Below are 21,719 nucleotides of genomic sequence, written 5' to 3' on the forward strand. Positions count from 1 at the left end.
TTTATTTTTTTAAATCACTGTAAAGGTGTCCATGAAATTCAACACTTCCTGCATGAATGCTTCACATTAAAAATCTAATCACTCCCATTCCAGGGAAGATTTTAATTTGAAATATCTGCAGTAAGAGTTGACTGTAATCTAACAGCGTTTGAAAAAAATGGGAAAGTTGATGATTTCTGAAAGATTTCTGTTAAAAAGAAAAACAGCGGCACGGTGAGTATGAGATTTCTCTGTTTTATGGATAGATGGTTCTATGGATGGATTCTACTGCTGCCTCCGTTTTAAACCTTTTTAAACCTAAGTCTATAAGATATTTTTATAGATGTGCATAGAACATCTGGAAATTCCAATTAATAAGACACTATCAAGGCATTAAGCTCAACTGAAGTAGAATCACATGCTATTGGCACTTGATTTTCACTTACAGCCAAGTTTAAAACTTTAGCCATTATTTTAAATTCTCTGATTTTACAAAATAAGTCAGCTCCAATAGTCAAATACACAAACTTTAGTGAGACCTACTGTATATTAGGCTTACAAGTAGGTATTTTTTCTGGGGCAGCTTCGGGCTCTGCTCAGCACACATAATTCCTTAAGTGAGGTTAAACCCATGGGAAGAGGTTCTGGGGTAGGCTGAAATAGCTTTATTTTGGTTAACTGAGACTGGTTATGCTGGTTATGCTTGTTTACTTTGTGTACGCCGGCTGGTAGAGTGTGCACTCAAGGCAAAATACTTGGAGTTCTCACCTATTAAGCCTCACAATACTTACTGCCATTGTATTAAAGGAATAAGAAAGTTTGGAGACCTTTGACACGTCTTTTACTCACTTTAATCTAGTTTTTATTACTATCAAGTGGGTTTTATTCTCCATCTTATTTTACACTGATGTTCTATGCCTGTTACATGTTCATTCTGTCTTCTTTATATAAAGCACTTGGTGCATGTGACTTCTTTGTTGCACTTTGAGCTGCAATTCTTGTTTGAAAGGTGCTATAAAAATAAACTATGATCATTCTTTCTTTCTTTCTTTCTTTCTTTCTTTTTTAATATCTCTACACATATGTGGACTAATGCACATCAAGGCAGACACGAAAAATACCTTCATGCTAGTGTTGCAGTGCCATTTCACCTGAATCAAAGCTCTGCTATGGTACAAACAAGCAAAGCTGTTCCATTCTATGCAGCATGAATGAAGACGCTATGAAGGCAAAAATCAATTCTACATTCACAAGGTCTACATTCCACACAAAGAAAGCTGGCAGCCTGCCTGCTGGGCATCTGGAACTGAATTCTTGCTTCATTTTTCACTTATAACTGAGCCATTTCTAATGTACTTCTTCACATTGGATTTTTCTTGGCTTTTGTCAAAGCATCGATCAGACACCACCCCTGCAGTTCCTCCACCTCCACTGAAGAACTCACACTGGGCTTTTCAGAGGGCAATTACTACTATTAACATCTGCATGGGAGTGTGTATGTGCATTTTAGACTAGGAGTGGACAAAAAGCAAAAACACAATACCAATGCCAAGTTTGACTGTTAGACACGTTCAATCAACTCAGTGTTCATTTGCTGAGGTTCTGCTTACAGATTGTTCAGCAAATTAACTTGTTGTTGACACTGTCGTCTAATTCAATACATTTCTATCTTATTAATGTGTTCTTCTTAATGGAACTGTCAGAGAGGCATTGAGTCGACTCTTTGTCAGTCTTTGACTGACTGAAAATGAAACAATTTTGAAAATCAATGAATTGCTCAAGCCATTTTTTAAGACCAAATGCTAAACTTTCTCTGATACCAACTTGTCCAATTTGAGGATTTGCTGTATTTATCAGTTTTGTATCGTTGCAAATCTAAAGTCTGAGACTGCTGATCGCACAAAAAAGTTATCACATCAGACTGGCCTTGAGAAAACTGTGCCAACACAGTAAGGATCCTGACATTGGCAAACAAGCACAGGAATACAACAAAACACCACAAAATATGTGCAAGCATACACTCCTGGTAGTGAACAGGATAATCCTCAGTCTATTACAGAGTAGAATGTAACACTGTCACTTAGGTTTAAGTTGTTCAACCTCAACAGATGTGACAAAACTCACAGAACTGTCACTAATCAACTGAATCTAATCAAACGCCTGTGTGGGTGTCCAGCAGCTTTGTCAAATTATTAGCATTTTTATGGGTGAGTTTTTAAAGCCACACAACAAAAATATCAGAGGTCCCAGCAGATTGGTAATTACTGCTGGGCTGCAGCACTTCTGTTATTTTGTCCATGTCATGTCTGTGTGTAGGAGTGCGTCTGACCTGTGTCGTCATCATCCATCTCTCCATTAAGTTCGGAAGCCCTGATGAGTCGAGCCTCCATCACCTCCATCTCCATGGACTCCATCTGTTTCTTCATGCTGTCAAATTTGGTCTGTTGGATGAGAGAGCAGGAACAGTTTCTGTGACAACATGAACACATCGGTCTCCACAGATGAACCCAGGAGTTCTGCAGGTTTTCATGAGCTGGAGCTCAAAAAATAAGCACACTAGGTACCACAGACACAGTGGACCAGATTAAGTCTGAGGCGCCTGCAGAGAAAAGCTTTGATGGTTGTTGATGTAGTATTGAAATGTATCCTGCTGAGAGTAAAAACTAAGATCACAGTCAGTTTCATCATGATGTGATTACTGCGATCCAGAGTGGATATGTGTAGAATGGCTCCTCTGAAAAATTATGATGCAGTTCTGGAAAAGTTCAAAAATAACATTTCTGTGGAAAAAAGATTGTCATGTTATTTTACAAATACAACCTTGATTCAAAAACAGTTGGCATGCTGGGTAAAAACGTAAATTAAAACAGAACGCAATCATTTGCAAACAAATGTCCACTAAGTGTTCCTCAGCTCACGTACTATCCTTTATACAATCATGTGTTCACAAAGTGGTGAACCTCACTCCATCCTCGCCCGTGAACGACTGAGCCTTTCCAGGATGCCCCTTTCAAACCCAAACATGATACTATCACCTGTTACCAATTCATTTAATCAGTTCATCCCTGAGTCCAAGTGAACCTTTGTGCAAAGAAATTGCATCAAGGAATTCCTGAGATCGCATTCACAAGAATGGGATGTAAGACCTTGAGCTTTAACCTTGGACCACCAAAATGTTACCAATTCATCCCTGAGTCCAAGACATCATGTTCCAAAGAACGAGACATATGTATGTATGTATGTTTGAGCTACAAGATTTAGTTACATTTCTTGAAGACGCAATGGATTTGTTAAGGAAACCATATTTTTGAATGTTTTTTTGTCAAAAAGGATATGCATTTCCAATCATTTTGTGAGAAAAATAAACCAAAACACCATAAAATATTTAATTGTCATGTTCATTTCAAGTGTATGGAAACTTTGGACCTTAACTGTGCATTCATTTTGATAGTAGTGCCATTAATTACTGTTAACTGCTATTTTCAATTCTTATTTTCCCGGACACATGCAACACTTGCACAACATTCCCAACATGCAATTACCCTTTCCCTCTGTGAGAATTCCCACATTTCCACTTTGTGCCTCTCCCTCAATCACACATAGAAGAAGAAAAAAAAATCAATCCCACATTTCTATAAGCTGGGCTATTTGTAGGCAGCCCGCCCCCATGGCTATCTGAGCAGTCACTGGAAAGAATATATCCCAACACCCCTCCATAAAAATAGAGAAAAAAAATGTCAAAAATGTCAAATAGTGAACTAAATGGATCGAGGGAGCCGGGAGATGGTAGTGCTGGAGTAATGGCCTGACAATATGATTTCACAATTACCGTTGTCACTCTGTTTGCATGTGTGTGTGTGTGTGTGTGTGTGTGTGTGTGTGTGTATGTGTGTGTGTGTGTAGATGTGAAAGAGGCAGAGGGAGGAGAAAATGTTGGTGGATAGCAGAAAAACAGGGAGAGGACTGTAGACAGACAGTGTGTATGACTGTATGAATGACTTTGTGAGCGTCACTGTTGCGGGTGTCAATGCAGCATATGTACTAAGTGCATTTAAATATAGGCTCAAATTGTAAAAGATGGGGCACAAAATCTACAGTCCTCTACAAAAATGCATTCTTAAGTTGAGTTAAAGCTAACACAAGAGTTCAGTAATCTGAGTTAGACAAGTCATATGGTTACATGTCAATTTATTTCGGGTATTTTGTTCCAGACAAGATTTTGAAAATACACATTAAGTCAGATTGCTGAAGCCTTTAGCTTCAGTTGGAATTCAGAATGTATCTTTGCACAGTGCAAGGATTTCTGACAATTTCTGACAATGTAATTGCTCTTCTAAGGAACCACTTTATATTCTCTAACTCTGACAGTTGCCCCGGGGTCGTTAAAAAGGTTGTTTTGATTAAGAAAGGCACTCTTTAGTATCTAAATTTGTGTCACACCATTCCCTCTATAATTCCGGCACAGCACAGTGCTGCTCTGATGACACATTGTGGACGGCTGCATTAATATATTTCTATGTTTTGGGTCCTCCAATACAACTACTGACACTGCTGAATTTGTTATGTTTTGTATGCTGGATTTCAACAGCAGGACTTGAAGCTCAGTGAAAATCTTCTTTTTCTCTTCGGTAACATCTTTGTGAAAGAGGCTTGGTCAAAAACTGAGCGGAACAGGTGGCCTTATAAGCCCATTTTGGGGTACTGATTATGCTAATGATCAAATCTCACAAATGTGGAACTGCTCATGAACAGGTGGCATTCACTGGCTGAAATTCACATCGAGATTTTTTCACAAAAAAGTAAGTGTTAGTGTGTAAGTGTACTAAAATGTTCTTGGAGCCTCACACGTAAAACTGCTGCAACATCCAGGATAAAAGGAATGTTAAACTTTTTTTTTTTTTTTTTTTCCCTTTTTGGAAAATAAAGAGAGAGGATGTACCCAAATCGGTGAAGACTCAACTAAAAATGCTTTGAGAAAATATAAATGGCAACTCAAACATCAACTCATGCAGAAAAAACATTCCCTGTACTGGCAACTTTCAGCATTAGACGAAGAAGAACTTTCCCTTGGGGATATTCATCTTTACAATCTGAATACTACTTTATTACACACACACACACACACACACACACACACACACACACACACACACACACGTAAACAGAGACACTGGCACCTCTCCAGCTAGCAGAACTGAACTCGAACCGGCCCCCTGTGGTCCCTCAGCCAAGACCCTATGAACTGAGCTACTGCTGCCCATTGTGGACCAAGCAATCTCTGAAAAAGTGTATTTGTTTCTACAATAAAGGACTAAAGAAAGACTAAATCTGTATGTACATGCACTCCCCAACACTGAACAAATTAAAGGCCACATACTGTAAATCAGGACTGTGTTTTTTTATGGGTGAAAAACTCACTCAAACAGTGGTTTACAGCCTAGCAGGCTGTGTTCTTCTGCTGTCTCACAGCAGCATCTGAAGCTATGCACCACAGACCTGAAGAGCCGGGATCATTTAGTCTGGCACATGATAACCAACTAATGACAGCAACACCTAGCGGCAGTTAGCGGATATTTAGCAACAAGTACACGTATTGGTCCATCAGGAAACTCTGTCAGTCTTTGAGTCCTTTTCTGTCCTGTTCAGCCGTGTTCACCAGGAAGCTGCTACTTAGCAGCAGTTAGCTGTTACATTAGCAAAAAGTAGCTAAAGCTCTATGTCCAGAATGGAGGCAGAGCAGTCAAAGGACATCAGAGGGAAAACTAGAAAATATTTTCTCCAAAAAATAGGATGTGGAAAGTTCTGTTATTCAATAATTTAAGCTGATGTGCTAATGCTAAACTTGCAGCTAAACAAGTCAGTAACCAAACTGCGTTGTGAAGTCAGAAAACATGGCTGTGTGGGAGAGAACTTTATCACTTTACTGCTAAAGGGCTAAGTGTTGCTTTGTTCTCTTATCTTACTCTGTGTGTGTGTGTGTGTGTGTGTGTGTGTGTGTGTGTGTGTCTACCTGCAGGTCCTTCATGTCCTTCTCCAGGCGGAGTCTCTCAGAAGTTTCAGTCTCAAGCAGCTGGGAGGCTGACTCCCCAGTGTTCCGCTCATCAGCCAGCTCTGATGACAGCTCTGTGATCTGATGAAACACACGAACATACACACAGATTAAGTATCAACCATGTTTACACTGTATTTATGGATAGCTTGGAAGATTTACTGTGTGTATATTTGTGTGCTAATTTCTAACGTGTCGTGTCCTAAATCCTCCTCTGTACTTATGCATGTCTGTTTCTGTGTGTTTACCCTGCTCTCAAGGCGGTCGCTGTTGAGTCGGAGCTCATTTCTCTCTTTCTCCACCTTATCCAGTTTCTGCTTCAGCTGCTGGATCTCTTCCTGAGTGGGAAAAGACAGAGGGTGTTAATGACTGACAGACATGTTTGTGAAGATACAGCAGATGGAGTGAATTAATCAGCATATAAACCAATTATACCCATAACTATGGACTAATTTTTGCTAAATCCTAGGGGTGTGTTTGGGTGTTCTCCTTGTGCACTACTTCTTTTATTCATCTGACAGATGTGATGCAGTTTGGAAGATTGAATATTATCATCAAACAAATATTCACTATGAATTTCAATACAATATTCTAGTTGTCTCGTAAATTTTCAGAGCTCGTAAATTTTGACATTTTGACATGAAAATGGTTAAATCTAAAGACAGTCACTATAGACATAAAATGAAATAATGCTGAATTCTATCAAGAGTCTATATAAGACTTCAAAAATCCATCAGTCTTATATTTCCACTAGAAAAATGCTTGTTATTTCCTGAGTCTTGGGAGAGTAGTTGTGACTTGAAAGAAAATATCAGCAATTCAAAAGCCTACATCACACACCATTCCCATCAACATGTACCAGTATGGGGTGTATGTGGGTGTGTGTGTGGGTGTGTGTGTATACTTACGTCCTTGCCGCGGATCTGTTCCTCAGTGAGTTGCACCTCTATCAGAGGTCTGACAGTGGTCAAGAGCTTCCACCATGGCCAGTCTTTGACACCACGATTTTTCTTTATGTTCTTCTGGATGCAGCGGATGGCCAGATCCTGAATCTATCTCACACACACACACACACACACACACATACACACACACACACACACACACACACACAAATAAACAAACAACATTAGGCAAAGGAAGAACACCAGGAATGAGTAGTGTGTGAGTAACGTGTGAAATCACACACTCAGGGGATTTATCACTTGCTACAATTGTGCCAGCTATTGGAACTGCAAAAAATTCTAATTTGGTCAAGAAAAGAAATATATTAAGTTTGAAAATGCAGAAGTGTCCAGCAGTTTGCTAATTCCACAGGGTTGCCATACTGTGAGAAATGTTTTTTGAGTTTCTGATTTCTTTTAATTCGAATCTTTTTTTCTCCAAACATACCATTGCTCATTGCAGCCTACCTCAACCAGTCCTGTTAACTTACTGAAATCACTTTGACATCTTCATTTGTCCTTCTCACTTTGTGGGCATCACCTAGTTTAATTTTAGTAGTTAGGCAACTACTTAGAGAAGCCCATGGCTGCTAATGGGAGGAAAGGTGCACAACAAATGGAGGTTCTTGTTGTTGCTGTTGTTGTTGTTGTTGTTGGAGTAATGATAAGCATAGTCCTACAATCCGTACCGGGGATAATGTTATGACAGCGTAACCAGCCACTCGCCTGGCTGATGAAGTGCTTCCGTTATTTCTCTGGAGAGAGGACCTGATTGATAAATGCTAAGGAACATGTTGTGGGAGATGTCACACTAGGTGTGCGAAGACAAAAAAAATTCTGACTTGCTAGTGTTTTCGTCAGGGTGTCCTGGGCCATCCCAGACGCTGCACGATAGGTCGTTTAGCATGTCAAACTACACTAGTACAGATGCCCAACTGTCATTCATAATCAGCCACAACGCTGGTAATTCAATCATCTCAAATCAGGAAAGTATAAGATGCACAAGCCTCAAAAAATGATGCTCAGACAGGCAAGTACAATGCTCACTGCCCACAGAGGAACATCAACAACTACTACAATGAAGTGTTGCATGTGTTCACTACTGGTGTAAAAAGTGGGCAGTCTCTTCTTATTTTAATAGGTGTATTTGTGGCTGCAGCCACTGTGAAGTTTATACTGTTGATACATCTTTGCACTGTCTGATTTGGTGATGTTTTCTTCTGATGTTAATTCTATAAGGTAGTGAAATATATTGTTGGTTTGGACATAAAGCATATAAAGCATTCAGCAAAATATTCAAGAACTCTTTACATGCCTGGTCATTTCCTTTACTTCCTTTACATGCATATATACATGCATGTGGTTTGCACAACTGAAACCATCAACGTTACCCTGGCGGTTTGAGGCATTAAGATAAATCTTCTCTAAAGCAGATAATCTTCAGTTAATTGGTATGTTGTAGCACTTCCTTTAAATTGTTTAACTTGGGTCTAAGATTTCACGCAGCCTTCCACAAGCTCTTAACAATATGTTTCTGGAATTTTAGACTCAATCCTCCTGACAGAACTGGTGTAAATCACTCAGGTTTGTAGGCCTCCTTGCCCGCACAGGCTTTCTCAGTTCTGCCCACAAATTTTCTATTGGATTGAGGTCCGGGCTTTGTGATTGCCACTCCAATATCTTGATTTTGTTGTCCTTAAGCCATTATGCCACAACTTTGGAAGAATGCTTGGGGTCACTGTCCATTTGGAGACCCATTTGAGACCAAGCTTCCTTTATGATGTCTTGGGATGTTGCTTTAGTATATAAACTAACAATTTTCCTTCCTCATGATGCCAGCTATTTTGTGAAGTGAACCAGTCCCTCCTGCAGCAAAACAACCCCAAAACTTCATGCTGCCACTCCTGTGGTTCAGTTGGGATGGTGTTTGGCTTGCCATCCTCTCCCTTTTTCCTCCAAAAACAACAATGGTTATTATTGAAAAACAATTACATTTTTGTTTCATCAGACCAGAGGAGACTTCTCCGAAAAAAGTAAGATACTTGCCCCATGTGCAGTTGAAAACCGCAGTCTGGCTTTCTTTATGGTGGTTTTGGAGCTGTGGCTTCTTCCTTGCTAAGCTGCCTTTCAGATTACTTTCAGTTTTACTGTGGATATAGAAACTTTTGTATCCATTTCCTCCAGCATCTTCACAGGGTCCTTTGCTGATGTTCTGGGATTGAGTTACCCTTTTCATGCCAAAGTATGTTCATGTCTAGGAGACAGAATGTATCTCCCTCCAGGGTAGTACAGCTGCTGCATGGTCCCATGGTGTTTAAACTTGAGTGTTGTTTGCATAAATGAGCAAGGTACCTACCTACAAATTTTCTCAAAGGATAAAGCAGACTTGTGGAGGTCCACAAACATTTCTCTGATGTCTTGGCTTATTTCTTTTGATTTTCCCATGATGTCAAGCAAAGAGGCACTGACTTTGAAGGTTAGCCTCAAAATACATCCACTTTTCAGCATGTGTAAAGTGCAGGGATTAAATGAGGGATGTGGAACGTAAGGTCAGATTTGATAACTCCATCTTGTCCCATCAAATCTGATGAAGAAATCACTGGGGAACTCCAAGAAGTGTGCTGGACTTTTGACGCCTATTTGACACTTTAAAATTCACCTTTTTTATCGAAAGAATATCATCACACAGTCACATAAGGTAACACAAATGACATGACGGCTCAGATAACGACACAAAGCAAAAACAACAATTCAAACAAGGAGGGTACGTGGGTTCAGCAATAGCAGAGTCTATAGCAACCGCCATAGCAACAACATCAACAACATAATGAAGATGCCTCAGCCAAGCATAAAAGCTAGTTTGCAATATTTTCAGGTGGGGGTTTTAGTGCTGTTTAAGCCCTGAAAGTATAAAATATGTCATCTCTCTGCATGCTTAGTGGGGAGAGTTTGTGTGTTTGGTTACATTATAATGTAGCTGACTGTGACTCACATGTATCACACATGTATTACAGTAATGTAAAGATTGAGTATACTGTGGCAGAAGTAAACAGTGGTCACCTTAAATGATAGAGGAAGAAATTGTAATGACACGTCTGCATCTTCCACTGCCCTCTACCTCTCCTTTACACCTGGCAGGCCGCTAAATAGGCCCTGATTCTCTCTCTCTTTCTCTCTCCTTCCCTCCCTCTCTCCCAGGCGAGGGGATGGAGGTTCTGTCTTTAGGCAACTGTTTAATTAGGCTCAGTGTTGGTTGGCTGGCAGTGGAATCCCCATGCTCCTCAACTCTCAACTGCGCCCCGTGAATGTCAAAGAGATAGAGAGGGGAGAGACAGACTGAATGGCTTCAAAAGCAGCCAGCGGATCTCTTCTATTTGTCTATTCCCCCATGGCGAGGCACTGTCTCTCCTTCTTCAGCTTCCCTTCCTTTCTCCGTTTTCTTATTCTCATCCTCCCTCTCACTTGAAGGAAACAGGAAACTTTCTCTGGAGCAGGACAACAGACTAGATGGACGAACAAACTAATTGATTTTGTGTTGTGGCAATATAGAGGCAATAAGAAAGACAGATCACATTTTTAAGCTTTCCACATTTTATTATGTTGCATACTAATTTTAAAAGGGATTCAATTAATTTTCTCCTCCTCAATCTACATACAACACAAGGTTTTGGTGTGTTTTGTGAGTTTATCAAAAATAAAATACTTAAATATCTCATCTACATAGGTATTCAGTCCCTTCACTGGTTCACAGGTTTAAAAACCTTTGGCAGCAATGACAACCTCAGTCTTCTTGGAAATGATACTAAAAGCCTTTCTTTGGAAGTTTCTGTTATTTTTCTGGGCAGAATCATTCAAGCTCAACTAGGCAGGATGGGGAGCTATTTCAGAGATGCTCTATTGGGTTTAGGTCCCAACTCCAGTTGTGCCACTCCAGGACTTTTACAATTTTCCCAAAGCCAAAGTATTATCTTGGTATGCTTTGGGTCGTTGTCTTGCCAAAAATGTAAACTGTTGCCGCAACTTCCGTGTGACCACTCTACCATAAAGGCCTGAGGGGTGGAGTGCTGTACTGATGGTTGTCCTTCTGTAAGGTTTGTGGAACTCACTCTGAGAGACCATCGGGTTCTTGGTTACCTGTCTGAACAAAGCCCTTCATTCCAGATTGCTCAGATTACCAGATCTAGGATGACTCCAAAAGTTCCAAACTTCCATTTGAGAATGAAAGAGGCTCCTGTGCTCTTTTTCCTTTCAAATGATTTGTAGTTCTGTGAGGTTCTTTGGTCATCTTGCATGCACTGCTCTCTTGTCCAGAGATATTCAATGATGTTTCAGCACCACTCCAGAGTCTGCTAAATCTTCATGAAGGTCTTTTGCAGTCAAGGGGGCTTGGTTCACTTTTCTAGCAATCCTGTGAGCAGTTCTCTTGGTCTTCCAGACCTCATCTTGACCTTGACCATTCCTATAACTGCCATTTCATAATTACATTACAAACTGAGGAAAATACTACCTGAAAACACCTTGCTAGAGGTGCCTACAGAGCCTAGAGAGATGACCTTTGACTCTGTTATAAAATTAGTAGGAAGAAGAAGAAACTTACAAAAACCTCATTGATTATGTGAATGGTTTTTGGCATATGCCAAATATGGATACATATGGATGTATGCAGCTGGAGAGCTGGCAAACTAGAGCTTGTCATCTGTACAAGGTAAAATGAAAAAACTGTATGATGGACATACCGAGCACTGTGTATTTAATGTGGACCAGCCACAAAGAAAGACGGAACTACTAATGTGACTACTAAAGAGATTACTTCTCAACCTAATAAGTGCAATCACTCTACTTCATCTGTTGTACCAATTAATATGTTTACAATGAGATGCTGCATAGGACAGGAGGGCGATTTCTCACAGCCACTGACCAATGCTAAAGTGGCTGAAAAAGATACAAGCACTTGTATCTTGCTGAAGAGGATACATGGACATTCTGTCCATCCATTCAGGCCTGTTTTCCTTTGGCAGATTGACAGCTGATCACCAAGGAACTGTAATCTGAAGCTTTAGTTTAGTGTTACACTATTGCATCAGTCCAGCATAGAGGGGAGCACGCAAAACGACCAGAAGTCCCCACGAAACAAGACAAGCAGCTCAAGTTTACCTCGGGTTCTCAAATTATTCTACTATTGCCAGCTTCGTGCTTTCTTAAGATTTTCCACCGAAAATCCAGAGATTACATATGAATGATACACAAAACAAAACACAAATCACCTTAAAACTGATGTATTAATATCAGTATATATACTGTAAATATATACCAGTATATATCAGTTTTATTAAGCTCATGGTTTTCGTTTTTGTTGAGAGTGGGGTATTCTGTGATATCTCCCTGCACATCTGATACTTCTCTTATATTCATTACCATTACCACCACATAACACATGCTCCTGATGTTTGAATTAGTTCTTTATCAAGAATGCTAGGATTGATTTTCAGAAACAGCACTAAATATGAGGCATCAATGATGTACCATGATAGACCCTTTTGATCTGTTCATCCTATTATGTGCAGCAGCCTTACCTTCCTCTTCTTGAAGGCATGTCTGGCCAAATACCCTCTACAGGCAGCCTGAAACAAAGTGATGTTCCTCCTGGTCTGATCATCCCGCTGCTCCTCCAGCCTGGACAGTGTCCCTGCTCTGAAGAACACCTGCAGAAGGAGACAGGGTTAAGTTAATTCTTATCTTGAAGGTAGCGACACCTGACCACATACAGCTGCAAATACTTAACTGTTCTTAACTCATTTAAACAAAGACTTGCTACGATTTGAAATAAATTTCAACACACTTGAATCCTAAAAGTTTGTAAGGATCATTATTTTTAAGAGATCTCCTAAGCTCCATTTTGATATGATCAGATATGAAGACAATGTAGTAACTTTCTGAAACCCCTGACTGAGGTAATTCCATCTTGTTTGGATTCTTCAAAAAACACAACTACTGATTTTAACCACAGATGGATGACTAGATGGGCCTACCAGGCACCACCCAGGGACCACAAAGCAAAGAAGCTCCATTGTGAACACTGAACATCATGTGATACAATGGAAGGATGAGACTCCATCATGTTTTTGAATAACAGATAGCAAAGTACAATGATTTGAAAATAGTTGAATGATAACACACAAATCATCTGTCAAATGGTGACCAATAAGTGACGAGGACTCAGCTGAGTGTATGTTATATCTGATGAAGTCATATAGTGAATTAACAAACTGCAGACCTCTTCAGTCCTGATTCATATGTTGCTTGCCTCTTGGGAAAAATCTTAAAAAACAGATTTGCATTTTTGCTCAGAGTTGTATGCCTCCACCAAGTTGCGTTTACATCCATGTCTATCCAGACTCATATATGTAGTGAAAACTTTTGATGAGTAATAATAAAAGATACTTTTTGGCAAAATGGAAGTTATCACTGTATTGATGTGTATGATTCCAGTGGATAATTTCAAGTGGGAAACATGCGAGTGAGTGAAGACACTCTTACAGAGGTTTCAGAGATAGAAAGCTTCATCACATGGTGCATCACCTGAAGCTCAGTATCAGCAAAACCAATGAGCTTGTGGTGGACCACAATGCTTCAAATATGGATGTTGATGCAGAGAAACTATAAATGTGGATGCTGCACAGACATCTTCAACCTGGCAACACAGAAGGTCTATACAGTCACCAGCAATTCAGTATTTGACCAAATGTGAAATACAGTCACAAAAAGAATTATGGTGTTGAATAATGGCCAGAAAAGTGCTTTTGCAGAATATTATGATGTCACAGTGAAGCTGATCTTAGACCTTTAAATACAAAATGTCATCACATTATCATTTTATTCTATGAGAGGTGTACAATTTTGTCAAAATTAGTTAAGGCCAAAAATGTGTGAGCTTAACCTTTGATCTGCAAATTCTAATGAGGTCATGCATTAGTCCAAGTGATGGTTTGTGCCAAATATGAAGAAATTCTTTGAACAGTCAACAAGAGACAGGAAAAGTTGTGGAATGCTCCAAAAACACCTGTTTGGTTCGGTAAGAGGACAGTGTCATGATTGGATATGAAAGGGGCATCTTCGAAAGGCCCAGTTGTTCAAAAGAAAGAATACATACATAAGGTACATACAAGTTTTGGAGCATCACATGCTGCCATACAAATGATGTCTTTTCCAGGGACGTTCCATCTTTTTTTTTTTTTAGCAGGACAATGCTACTGCTACGTGTTACTAACAGTGTGGTTTTGTAGTAAAAGAGTGCAGGTACTAGATCTGATTGGCTGCAGTCCAGACTTGTCCTCCATTGAAAATGTATGTCCTAACTCTCTTTGAATCGGGGTTGTATGTTCTCTGTTAATTTATTCCCAGAGCAACTATCTGAGTGATTTTCCTATCCTGATTATTATAGTCTTGACCAGAAAGTTTCCTGTGTCTTTCATCTCCATTACTGATAATTTGGGCAGCAGCAGTCCCACTTCTGAATGCCAATGAGTGCACAATTTCATTTTTTGACTGTAAAAAGTCACAATGGGCTGACACTGGGCCCCCTGTAAAAGCATCATAGATCATAATGCCCGTAACTCCTTTGAGATAATCTGTATCTGGGGAGAGACACTGCTCTGTTCCTCTGTCCTGAATTAGAAGACAGCTCTTTGTAGAAATAGATTCATTAAGCAGAGTTTGAGTGACATTTTGTCCTTCAGAGGATGCAAATGTTACTCACTGTTCCTTTTCAAAATAGGCTGAGCGAAGGAGAAAGTACTGTTTGTAGTATGAGTATGGCCCCAAATTAAGATTGTTGTTTAGATGTCATGCGGACCTAGGGACTACAACTATTTCATATTGTGCGATAAACATTGGCCCAGCCTGCAAGACCTTGGTGACAACCCTTCCCTTGACAGCCCACACAAATAGTAGGTATTTCTAAGGCACATGCTGGCAACCAAATGGGAGTCAACCCAGTCGTGCACTGGTTAGCACTGTCATCGGGCGAAGCGTGGACAGACACCGCAGCTCACTATAAATATAGATAGCTACGTGCATAGCTGTGGTGTTCGTAACCATGACAGACCAGCCATGAGCAGTTACTGTGGAACTCTCTGTATCTCTGCAGGGAAGGCAGGGAGTCCACTGGTGTTTCTACATTCACTATTATGTGTGTTTGTGCTCCTTTGAGATACTTTCTTTGTTGTTCTCTGTGTGATGTCGACCTGCTGTTGTAGTACCATGATAGAGGTTCAGTTAACATTACTGGTCATTACTGAATATCCTGAGGGGCTGAATATAGTACAGTTGTGCAGGAGCCCCATGTGTTGTATTTACTGGCCCCAAACATAAAAGTATCGCTTGTTTATGTCTGACAGTGTCTCTCCACTCATACGTATTTTTTGTCAGACCCGTAGGTGAAGTAATTTGGATCAGCTTGAGGCTTCAACCAAAATTTTTAATCCAAAGAGGAAGTTGATGGCCTTATATTGGAACTACAAAATCAGCTCAAATTAATATATCAGCTTTTTTTTGTTAATGTCTTCCTCTCTGGTGTGAATTACTGCTGTGGGCAGATGATGTCACTCTAGCCTTGGGAGGAGATAACACATCTGGTTAACATGAACTGCTGTGCACCTTGGAGACCCATTTGTCAGTGCAGGGATGGTGCAATGATATCAGGCAAAGAGCCACATACAAGTTGGCAGTGAACCATGGGAGCAGTTTGGCAGTGAGAGGCGGGTCATCTGTCGGTCTGGAGAGGAAGCAGCCCTCACAGTCCACCCTTTATGTGTCACTTATTCTTTGGTTGATAATCATTCCCACAACAAAACTAAGGCAATACATTGTATGTGTTTGACTTTACAGATTGAGAGATTAGCAGAAAATTTTAACTGAATAACAAAAAGGGTTCGCTTTGTGTTATGAATTCTACTGGACGTTGACTGATTTAGGCTAGGTCCACACTAATGCTTTTCCTTTTAAGATTGTGTTTCTGAGCGAAAACAATATCCATACAAATGGGCCTTTTCAATCAGTTTCAGAAATAATCTCTGTCCATACTAACATGCCTGAAAACACATATCACAAGACTATTCATGTACACTTGGCATGCACATGCTGGTGTAGATGGGAAGCAGGGGCTTAGCTGCTGAAAATACTACGGATGAAGAACAGCAATGCCAAAAATAAGATGGATTTCTTTGCTGGGACCGACAACGAGGAAGAACTGTTACTGAAAGTAATACATGAGTATAAGCGGTCATGGCGACGGAACATAAATTGGGAGTTGTCGCAAAGCAAAGAGACCAACATATTGCAGTGGTACCAGGATGATTGTCCATCACCAGAGTGCTCATAATTTTGTACAGCTATGTCTATTTTCAATTAAACAACTATACTGCCTAAATAAGTTAGGACCCTGCGTAAGATATAAAAACAGGATGCATGCAATTATTTGTGGACGAACTGTGTTTACAGAAATCAATACAGGAAACACTGACATGTTGGATGGCTAACTGATATGACAGGAATCATTTGAAACTACCATTTCAGAGAAATAATGACAATTTAGTAATACAGTAATATAGTTTTTGTCATAGTTGCATCAGTTGAACTACTATCCCGTTGGAATTCGTGTAAACCATAAATGAAAACAGAATGCAAACAGTTTTACAAAGTGCTACTGAGCCCATGGAGCAATATCCTTTCTACAGTCCAGTTGCACAAAGTGGTGAACCTCGCTCCATCCTTGCTTGTGGATGCTCCTTTCATACCCAATCATGATACTATCACCTATTACCAGTGAATCTGTTTTTGGAGTATTCCACAACTTTTCCCATATCAATTATTATTATATATTTAATTATATTTAATGATAAAATAGTCTACAAATGGAATAATGTTAATTAAATGCACAAAGGTAGGGCCAACAGTATATGTCCCATGTAAAAAAATCACCGTCTCCTCATTATGATGCATTTTTATAATCTATGATAATCTGGTCATGTAGATACCTCTCTCTCTCACACACAAAGAATTCTCGTTTTTCCGCACGAATGATCATTCATATAGCAGAACAGATTACTTTTTCATATTTAGCCCTAACTGAATCTGACCATGCCACTGTAATACTAGATCTTTCCTTCCCATGTAACTACTCTTAGCATGCTCATGGAGGCTTGATACCACATTACTATAGATTCTGTGAAATAATTTCAATGCCATCGTTAACTTTTTGGAACTCAAAAAGAAAGATATTGTTTCTCTTTCTCTAAACGCCGGTTATGTTCATAAAGCAGAAGAAGAATGACCTCTCCAACACACATAAAGTTCAAATGTGATCACAGCAAAGCAAAGCAGGAAGGTTTTGGACACAGAAGGATACTGGCATCTACCACCTGCTACAGAATTTTATATACATATAAAACAATCCTTATAAATTAACTTCTTATCTACAAATGTTTCACGATTTGATGGACAGCAGGGTTAGACAATGATAGAGGCATCTATATCACTATCACTGAAGGAAGCCGGGGAAGGAGCAGAGCGTGGATCATATTGTCCCATCTCCTTACTAAATTTTGATATCAAAATATGAGCTTAAACACTTCCCTGGCATCTGGCACCTGTTACAGATGACCAAAGTGGCTTAATGACAGGTGGCACCTCATTCTCTAATATCCGAAGCATACACTCTCCAGAGGTGGTCACTTAAGTTCACTTCGTTTTACATTTACCACCAAGCCTCTGTCTGTTATGTTAAATCATCTCTGGAAATAAATGGAATTTCTACATGTTGGAGGGAACGTAAGTTGTATCTTTATGCAGATGACATATTGTTTGATGTGTATGATCTGCTGCAGGGCATTCTCCACACAGTTCATATTGTTCATATTTCTTTCACAAAGAGACACAGTTTGTTGATATTTTTAGGCTGAATATGAAATTATTTCTGTGGATGAATAATTAAAAGTGGCTCAATAAAATGCAAAAGAAATGACAGGAGGAATAAGGGGATAAATACCTTATAAGCCTGGAATGAGGCTCTGAAAACAGTTAATAATAGCACATCATATACTATAAGCTAGATGTTATTCAATTTAAGGTCTTACATTGTTCCCACCTCTCCAAGTACTGATTAGCAAGAATCCATTCCAATGTCGATGAGAATTATAGCAGATGTCATAGCGCCCCAGCAACCCTAACACAAGTGTTTTGTTAGTGTGTGTGTTAGTTGTCTTCAAGACCTTCTCATTTGTCCAACAGCTTTTTTAGCTGTAGCTGTTAAGCTGTGGCTTTCTTTATTTCCACTAGAAGATTCTTTTAAAGGAATCCTCTTTCCTGTTTTTCTGGCAAAGGATACTTAAAGAAAGACAGAAAGTGGCCCAGTGTGTGGTTTGGTTGGACCTGTGTATGTGTATCATCTGCCAGTAAAAATAATGTGAAAGAAGAGGCATTAGTAACAATACTATGAGCACCATAGAACTTAAAAAAGTTCTGATTTGGAACTTTATCTGAACTTGGGAAAAGTAGCAGGCCAAGCACAGACTGACATGCACCAACACTGAGGCGAGGTTAAACTTCTGCTAAGTAACTTCTCTAATTGACAGCTCAAGGCCCTCGCTGTTCTTTTTTCCACAGACATTCACAGATCTAATTAACAAAACCATCAGCCTGTCTTTTATTTTGTGATTAGCTGTTTTTCTCAAAGAGTTGGACTCTGGCCGTGCGTGACTGCTGCTTGGCAAGGGTCATTGAGAGGAGAGGATCACAAAGATCAGCTCCTCGACATAAAAGAAACAGATTAAAAACAAAACAGGACTGATTTCTCAATGCCCCCCACAACTTTTGTGAGAACAGTAGGTGAGTCGAATGGGAAACAGTTTCTATTGATCTGTTTAATTGGCAGTGTCATCAAATGAAAGGACGTTGGTGACTTGAAGACTTTCCTTGATGGTCACACAAAAGATGCAACTGCCAAAAAAGTCTGCCAAAAGTCAAGACAACCTACCAACAGCTTTTGCCTTATTCGATGTAAAGTGTGGAGTGTTTTTGTCAGGTTTCTTGCAATGAATTGGCAACTACCTGCGAGACATAATCTCAAAGGAAAGGATTCTGTCATTCTAGGAAAAAAATAAAACATGGGGGCTTGGAGGGGGTTCACATGCTGAACGCTAATTTCAATAACAATTATACAATAAAGATATTTCACCAATGAACAAAGAATTTCTAGTGTTGAGGTTTAGAATTAGGAACATGACTCAACTTGGTTGAGGCCACGTAAGGGAAACGACTTGGGCATAAGGGTGATGCTGTAAATTCCCAAATGAAAAACAGTGTTTAAGTAATTGTACAAACAAAAGAAGACCTTTATAAAGTCTGGCTAACAACACGGAGGTGGACTTTCATGTGGTATAAATAGTTCACGTGATAAATTCAACACATGTTCCACACTATTCCATTCCTATTACTACAACAGAGTCATGTCATACTCGCCACTCTGCTGCTTTTCTTTTTCAGAAATACTGTGTCTGTCACAGTTAATTTCAGTCTGTGCCAGTTGTTAACTTGCTGTTAAACTGCTGTCAATTAAACTCAACACTTTCTGCACGTTTCACAGTTAAAGCCTACAACGAAAGTCAGGTATTACATTCATTGATGCACTGGAAGATTTTCTGTCCTTTTCTTTTTGTTCAATTATTATTTCCAATCGCCTCGACTTTGCTGTTCTACTGATAGATGTTAAGATATTGTCATTGCAACTCAACACTTCCTTTACATGTTTGACATTAAAAGCCTACCAGGAAAGGGAGGGATTACATCCTTTGAGACCCTCTATGGTTCATAAAATGCAACATCTCTGCAGGAAGTGTTGAGTTTCACTGACAGTTCTTAATACAGAACACAAAGACAGCAAAGTAGACACGACTGGTATAACATGAATTATTACTGTGGAGTAAGTGCTGAGCTTGCAAAAGCGGCAAGCAGCATAAAAGGAAAAACAATTTATCAATGAATTAACGGACCAATCAATTAACCAGTGAATCAATTGAACGGATTTAATATTAATTAATTAGTATTGCAAATACAACACAAGTCTGGGAAAGTCCTTTTATGCATAACAAGATGACAAGTGTATATTTGCATGTGTGTGACTCCACTCACCCTGCTCAGCCCCATGTGGTAGCTGCTCTTCTCCAGCTCCAAGGACTCAAGCAACTCCTCCACTGCCTGGAAACCAGCAGAACAAACAGTCAGCAGATAGATAAACACAAACATATATTCCACAATAGGAAGGTGTTGAATTTGGCTATTCTTAGACCCTTACCAGTAGTAAAGTTAAAATTGAAAGTTTGTCCTGCGGTGGTGCAACAGGAAAGGTCAAGGACATTTCAATTACAGAACAATTCTGTAATTAATTGTAACAAAAAGATTTGGCTGATTTGGGGACACCTGTTGTTACTAGTGGTAATAGCAAAAGTGTAAATGATACAAGTCTGTTCAAAATGGTATGCATAACAATCACTGGAGGCAGCAAGCACACTATGAGGAATTACTCAAGGAAGGAAGAGAGGCTGCATGGGTATACAGTTTAAATCCCACATAGAAAACAGAGACTACCAGTAACAATTAAATATCAAAAATGGGGTTGAATGTGATGACATTCAAAAGATGGTTGATCTTCTCTGAAGTATGATCAGGTTAAGAATGCGTACCTACAGCTACCTTCTGGCAAAGTTCAGGGGTGATGAGGACTATACCAGTGGATCTAAATAAGATCCAACCAATAAAGGCAGAATCATTCTTTTACAATCCACCCTTTGTGCATGTCCTATCAAATTAAACTGCATTTATCGCAAAAACTAATAGCCCACTTAGTTACATTCATCGATCCATTATCTGTAACTGCTCAGGGCCACAGGGGGCTGAAGCCCATGTCAGCGGACACTGGGTGATCCTGTAGGACTACTCACTCTACTGGAAACTGAGCTTAAGGAAAAGGAAAAGGAATTATAGAAGAATTACAGTGAGACTTTATTAAAAGAGATATCTGATATTAAGTATGAGCTAAATTAGATATTTAACAAGGAGGCTGAATTTGCCATATTTAGACTCAAATTAAGTTTCTACGAAAGTGGAGAAAAGTCAGGAGAATGATTGGCAAAGCAGTTAAAGAGGAAGGAATCTGTGCATGTTATAACAGGCATTAAACTTAAATCTGGACAAGTGGTGACTGTGTCTCAGGAAATTAACCATCTGTAAAGAACTTTTACTCACAGACACTCATATTAATGTGGAGGAAATTCATGCACGGTTCTCAAAATTGAAATTCCGAAACTGTTGCTTGATGAGGCAGAAATTTTGGATGCTCCAATCACGGAGGAGGAAATTCAAAAGGCCATTAAATTAGTGAAATCAGGAAAAGCCCGAGTTAGATGGTTTAACAGATGAATATTAGAAGAACTATGTGGATGTGCTGGCACCTATTTTAACTACTGTATATTCTGAGGGTATGGATGTTCGGTCAGCTGCCTAACGCATTTAATTAAGCAGTAATTTTGCAATCCTAAAAAAAAAAAAGGGAAAGGACACACTTGACAAAGCCAAGTGTTAGTCGACTAGACTAAGGTATTGGCTATGTACCTAGAATCCTCTCAGAGCCCAATATTATACACCCAGATCAGGTTGGATTTTTCAAAGGATGGTTGTTTTATTGTCCAATTATT

The 21,719-nt window shown here is 39.5% G+C and overlaps 1 protein-coding gene across 6 annotated transcripts in view; it reads right to left on the reverse strand.

The window, feature by feature from the left end:
• myo18ab (myosin XVIIIA b) overlaps positions 1–21,719 on the reverse strand; it is a 140,469-nt gene that overhangs the window by 41,486 nt on the left and 77,264 nt on the right. For all 6 annotated transcript variants that reach the window (XM_076734933.1, XM_076734937.1, XM_076734932.1 and 3 more), the window contains 6 exons: positions 20,158–20,223; positions 12,546–12,674; positions 6,937–7,080; positions 6,277–6,366; positions 5,990–6,109; positions 2,309–2,420 (listed from right to left, as the gene is read on the reverse strand). In XM_076734933.1, the coding sequence (XP_076591048.1) occupies positions 2,309–2,420; positions 5,990–6,109; positions 6,277–6,366; positions 6,937–7,080; positions 12,546–12,674; positions 20,158–20,223 (661 nt within the window). The remainder of the gene's footprint in view (positions 1–2,308; positions 2,421–5,989; positions 6,110–6,276; positions 6,367–6,936; positions 7,081–12,545; positions 12,675–20,157; positions 20,224–21,719) is intronic.

The sequence above is a fragment of the Chaetodon auriga genome, chromosome 7 (assembly GCF_051107435.1).
Source record: "Chaetodon auriga isolate fChaAug3 chromosome 7, fChaAug3.hap1, whole genome shotgun sequence".
Lineage (NCBI taxonomy): Eukaryota > Metazoa > Chordata > Actinopteri > Chaetodontiformes > Chaetodontidae > Chaetodon > Chaetodon auriga.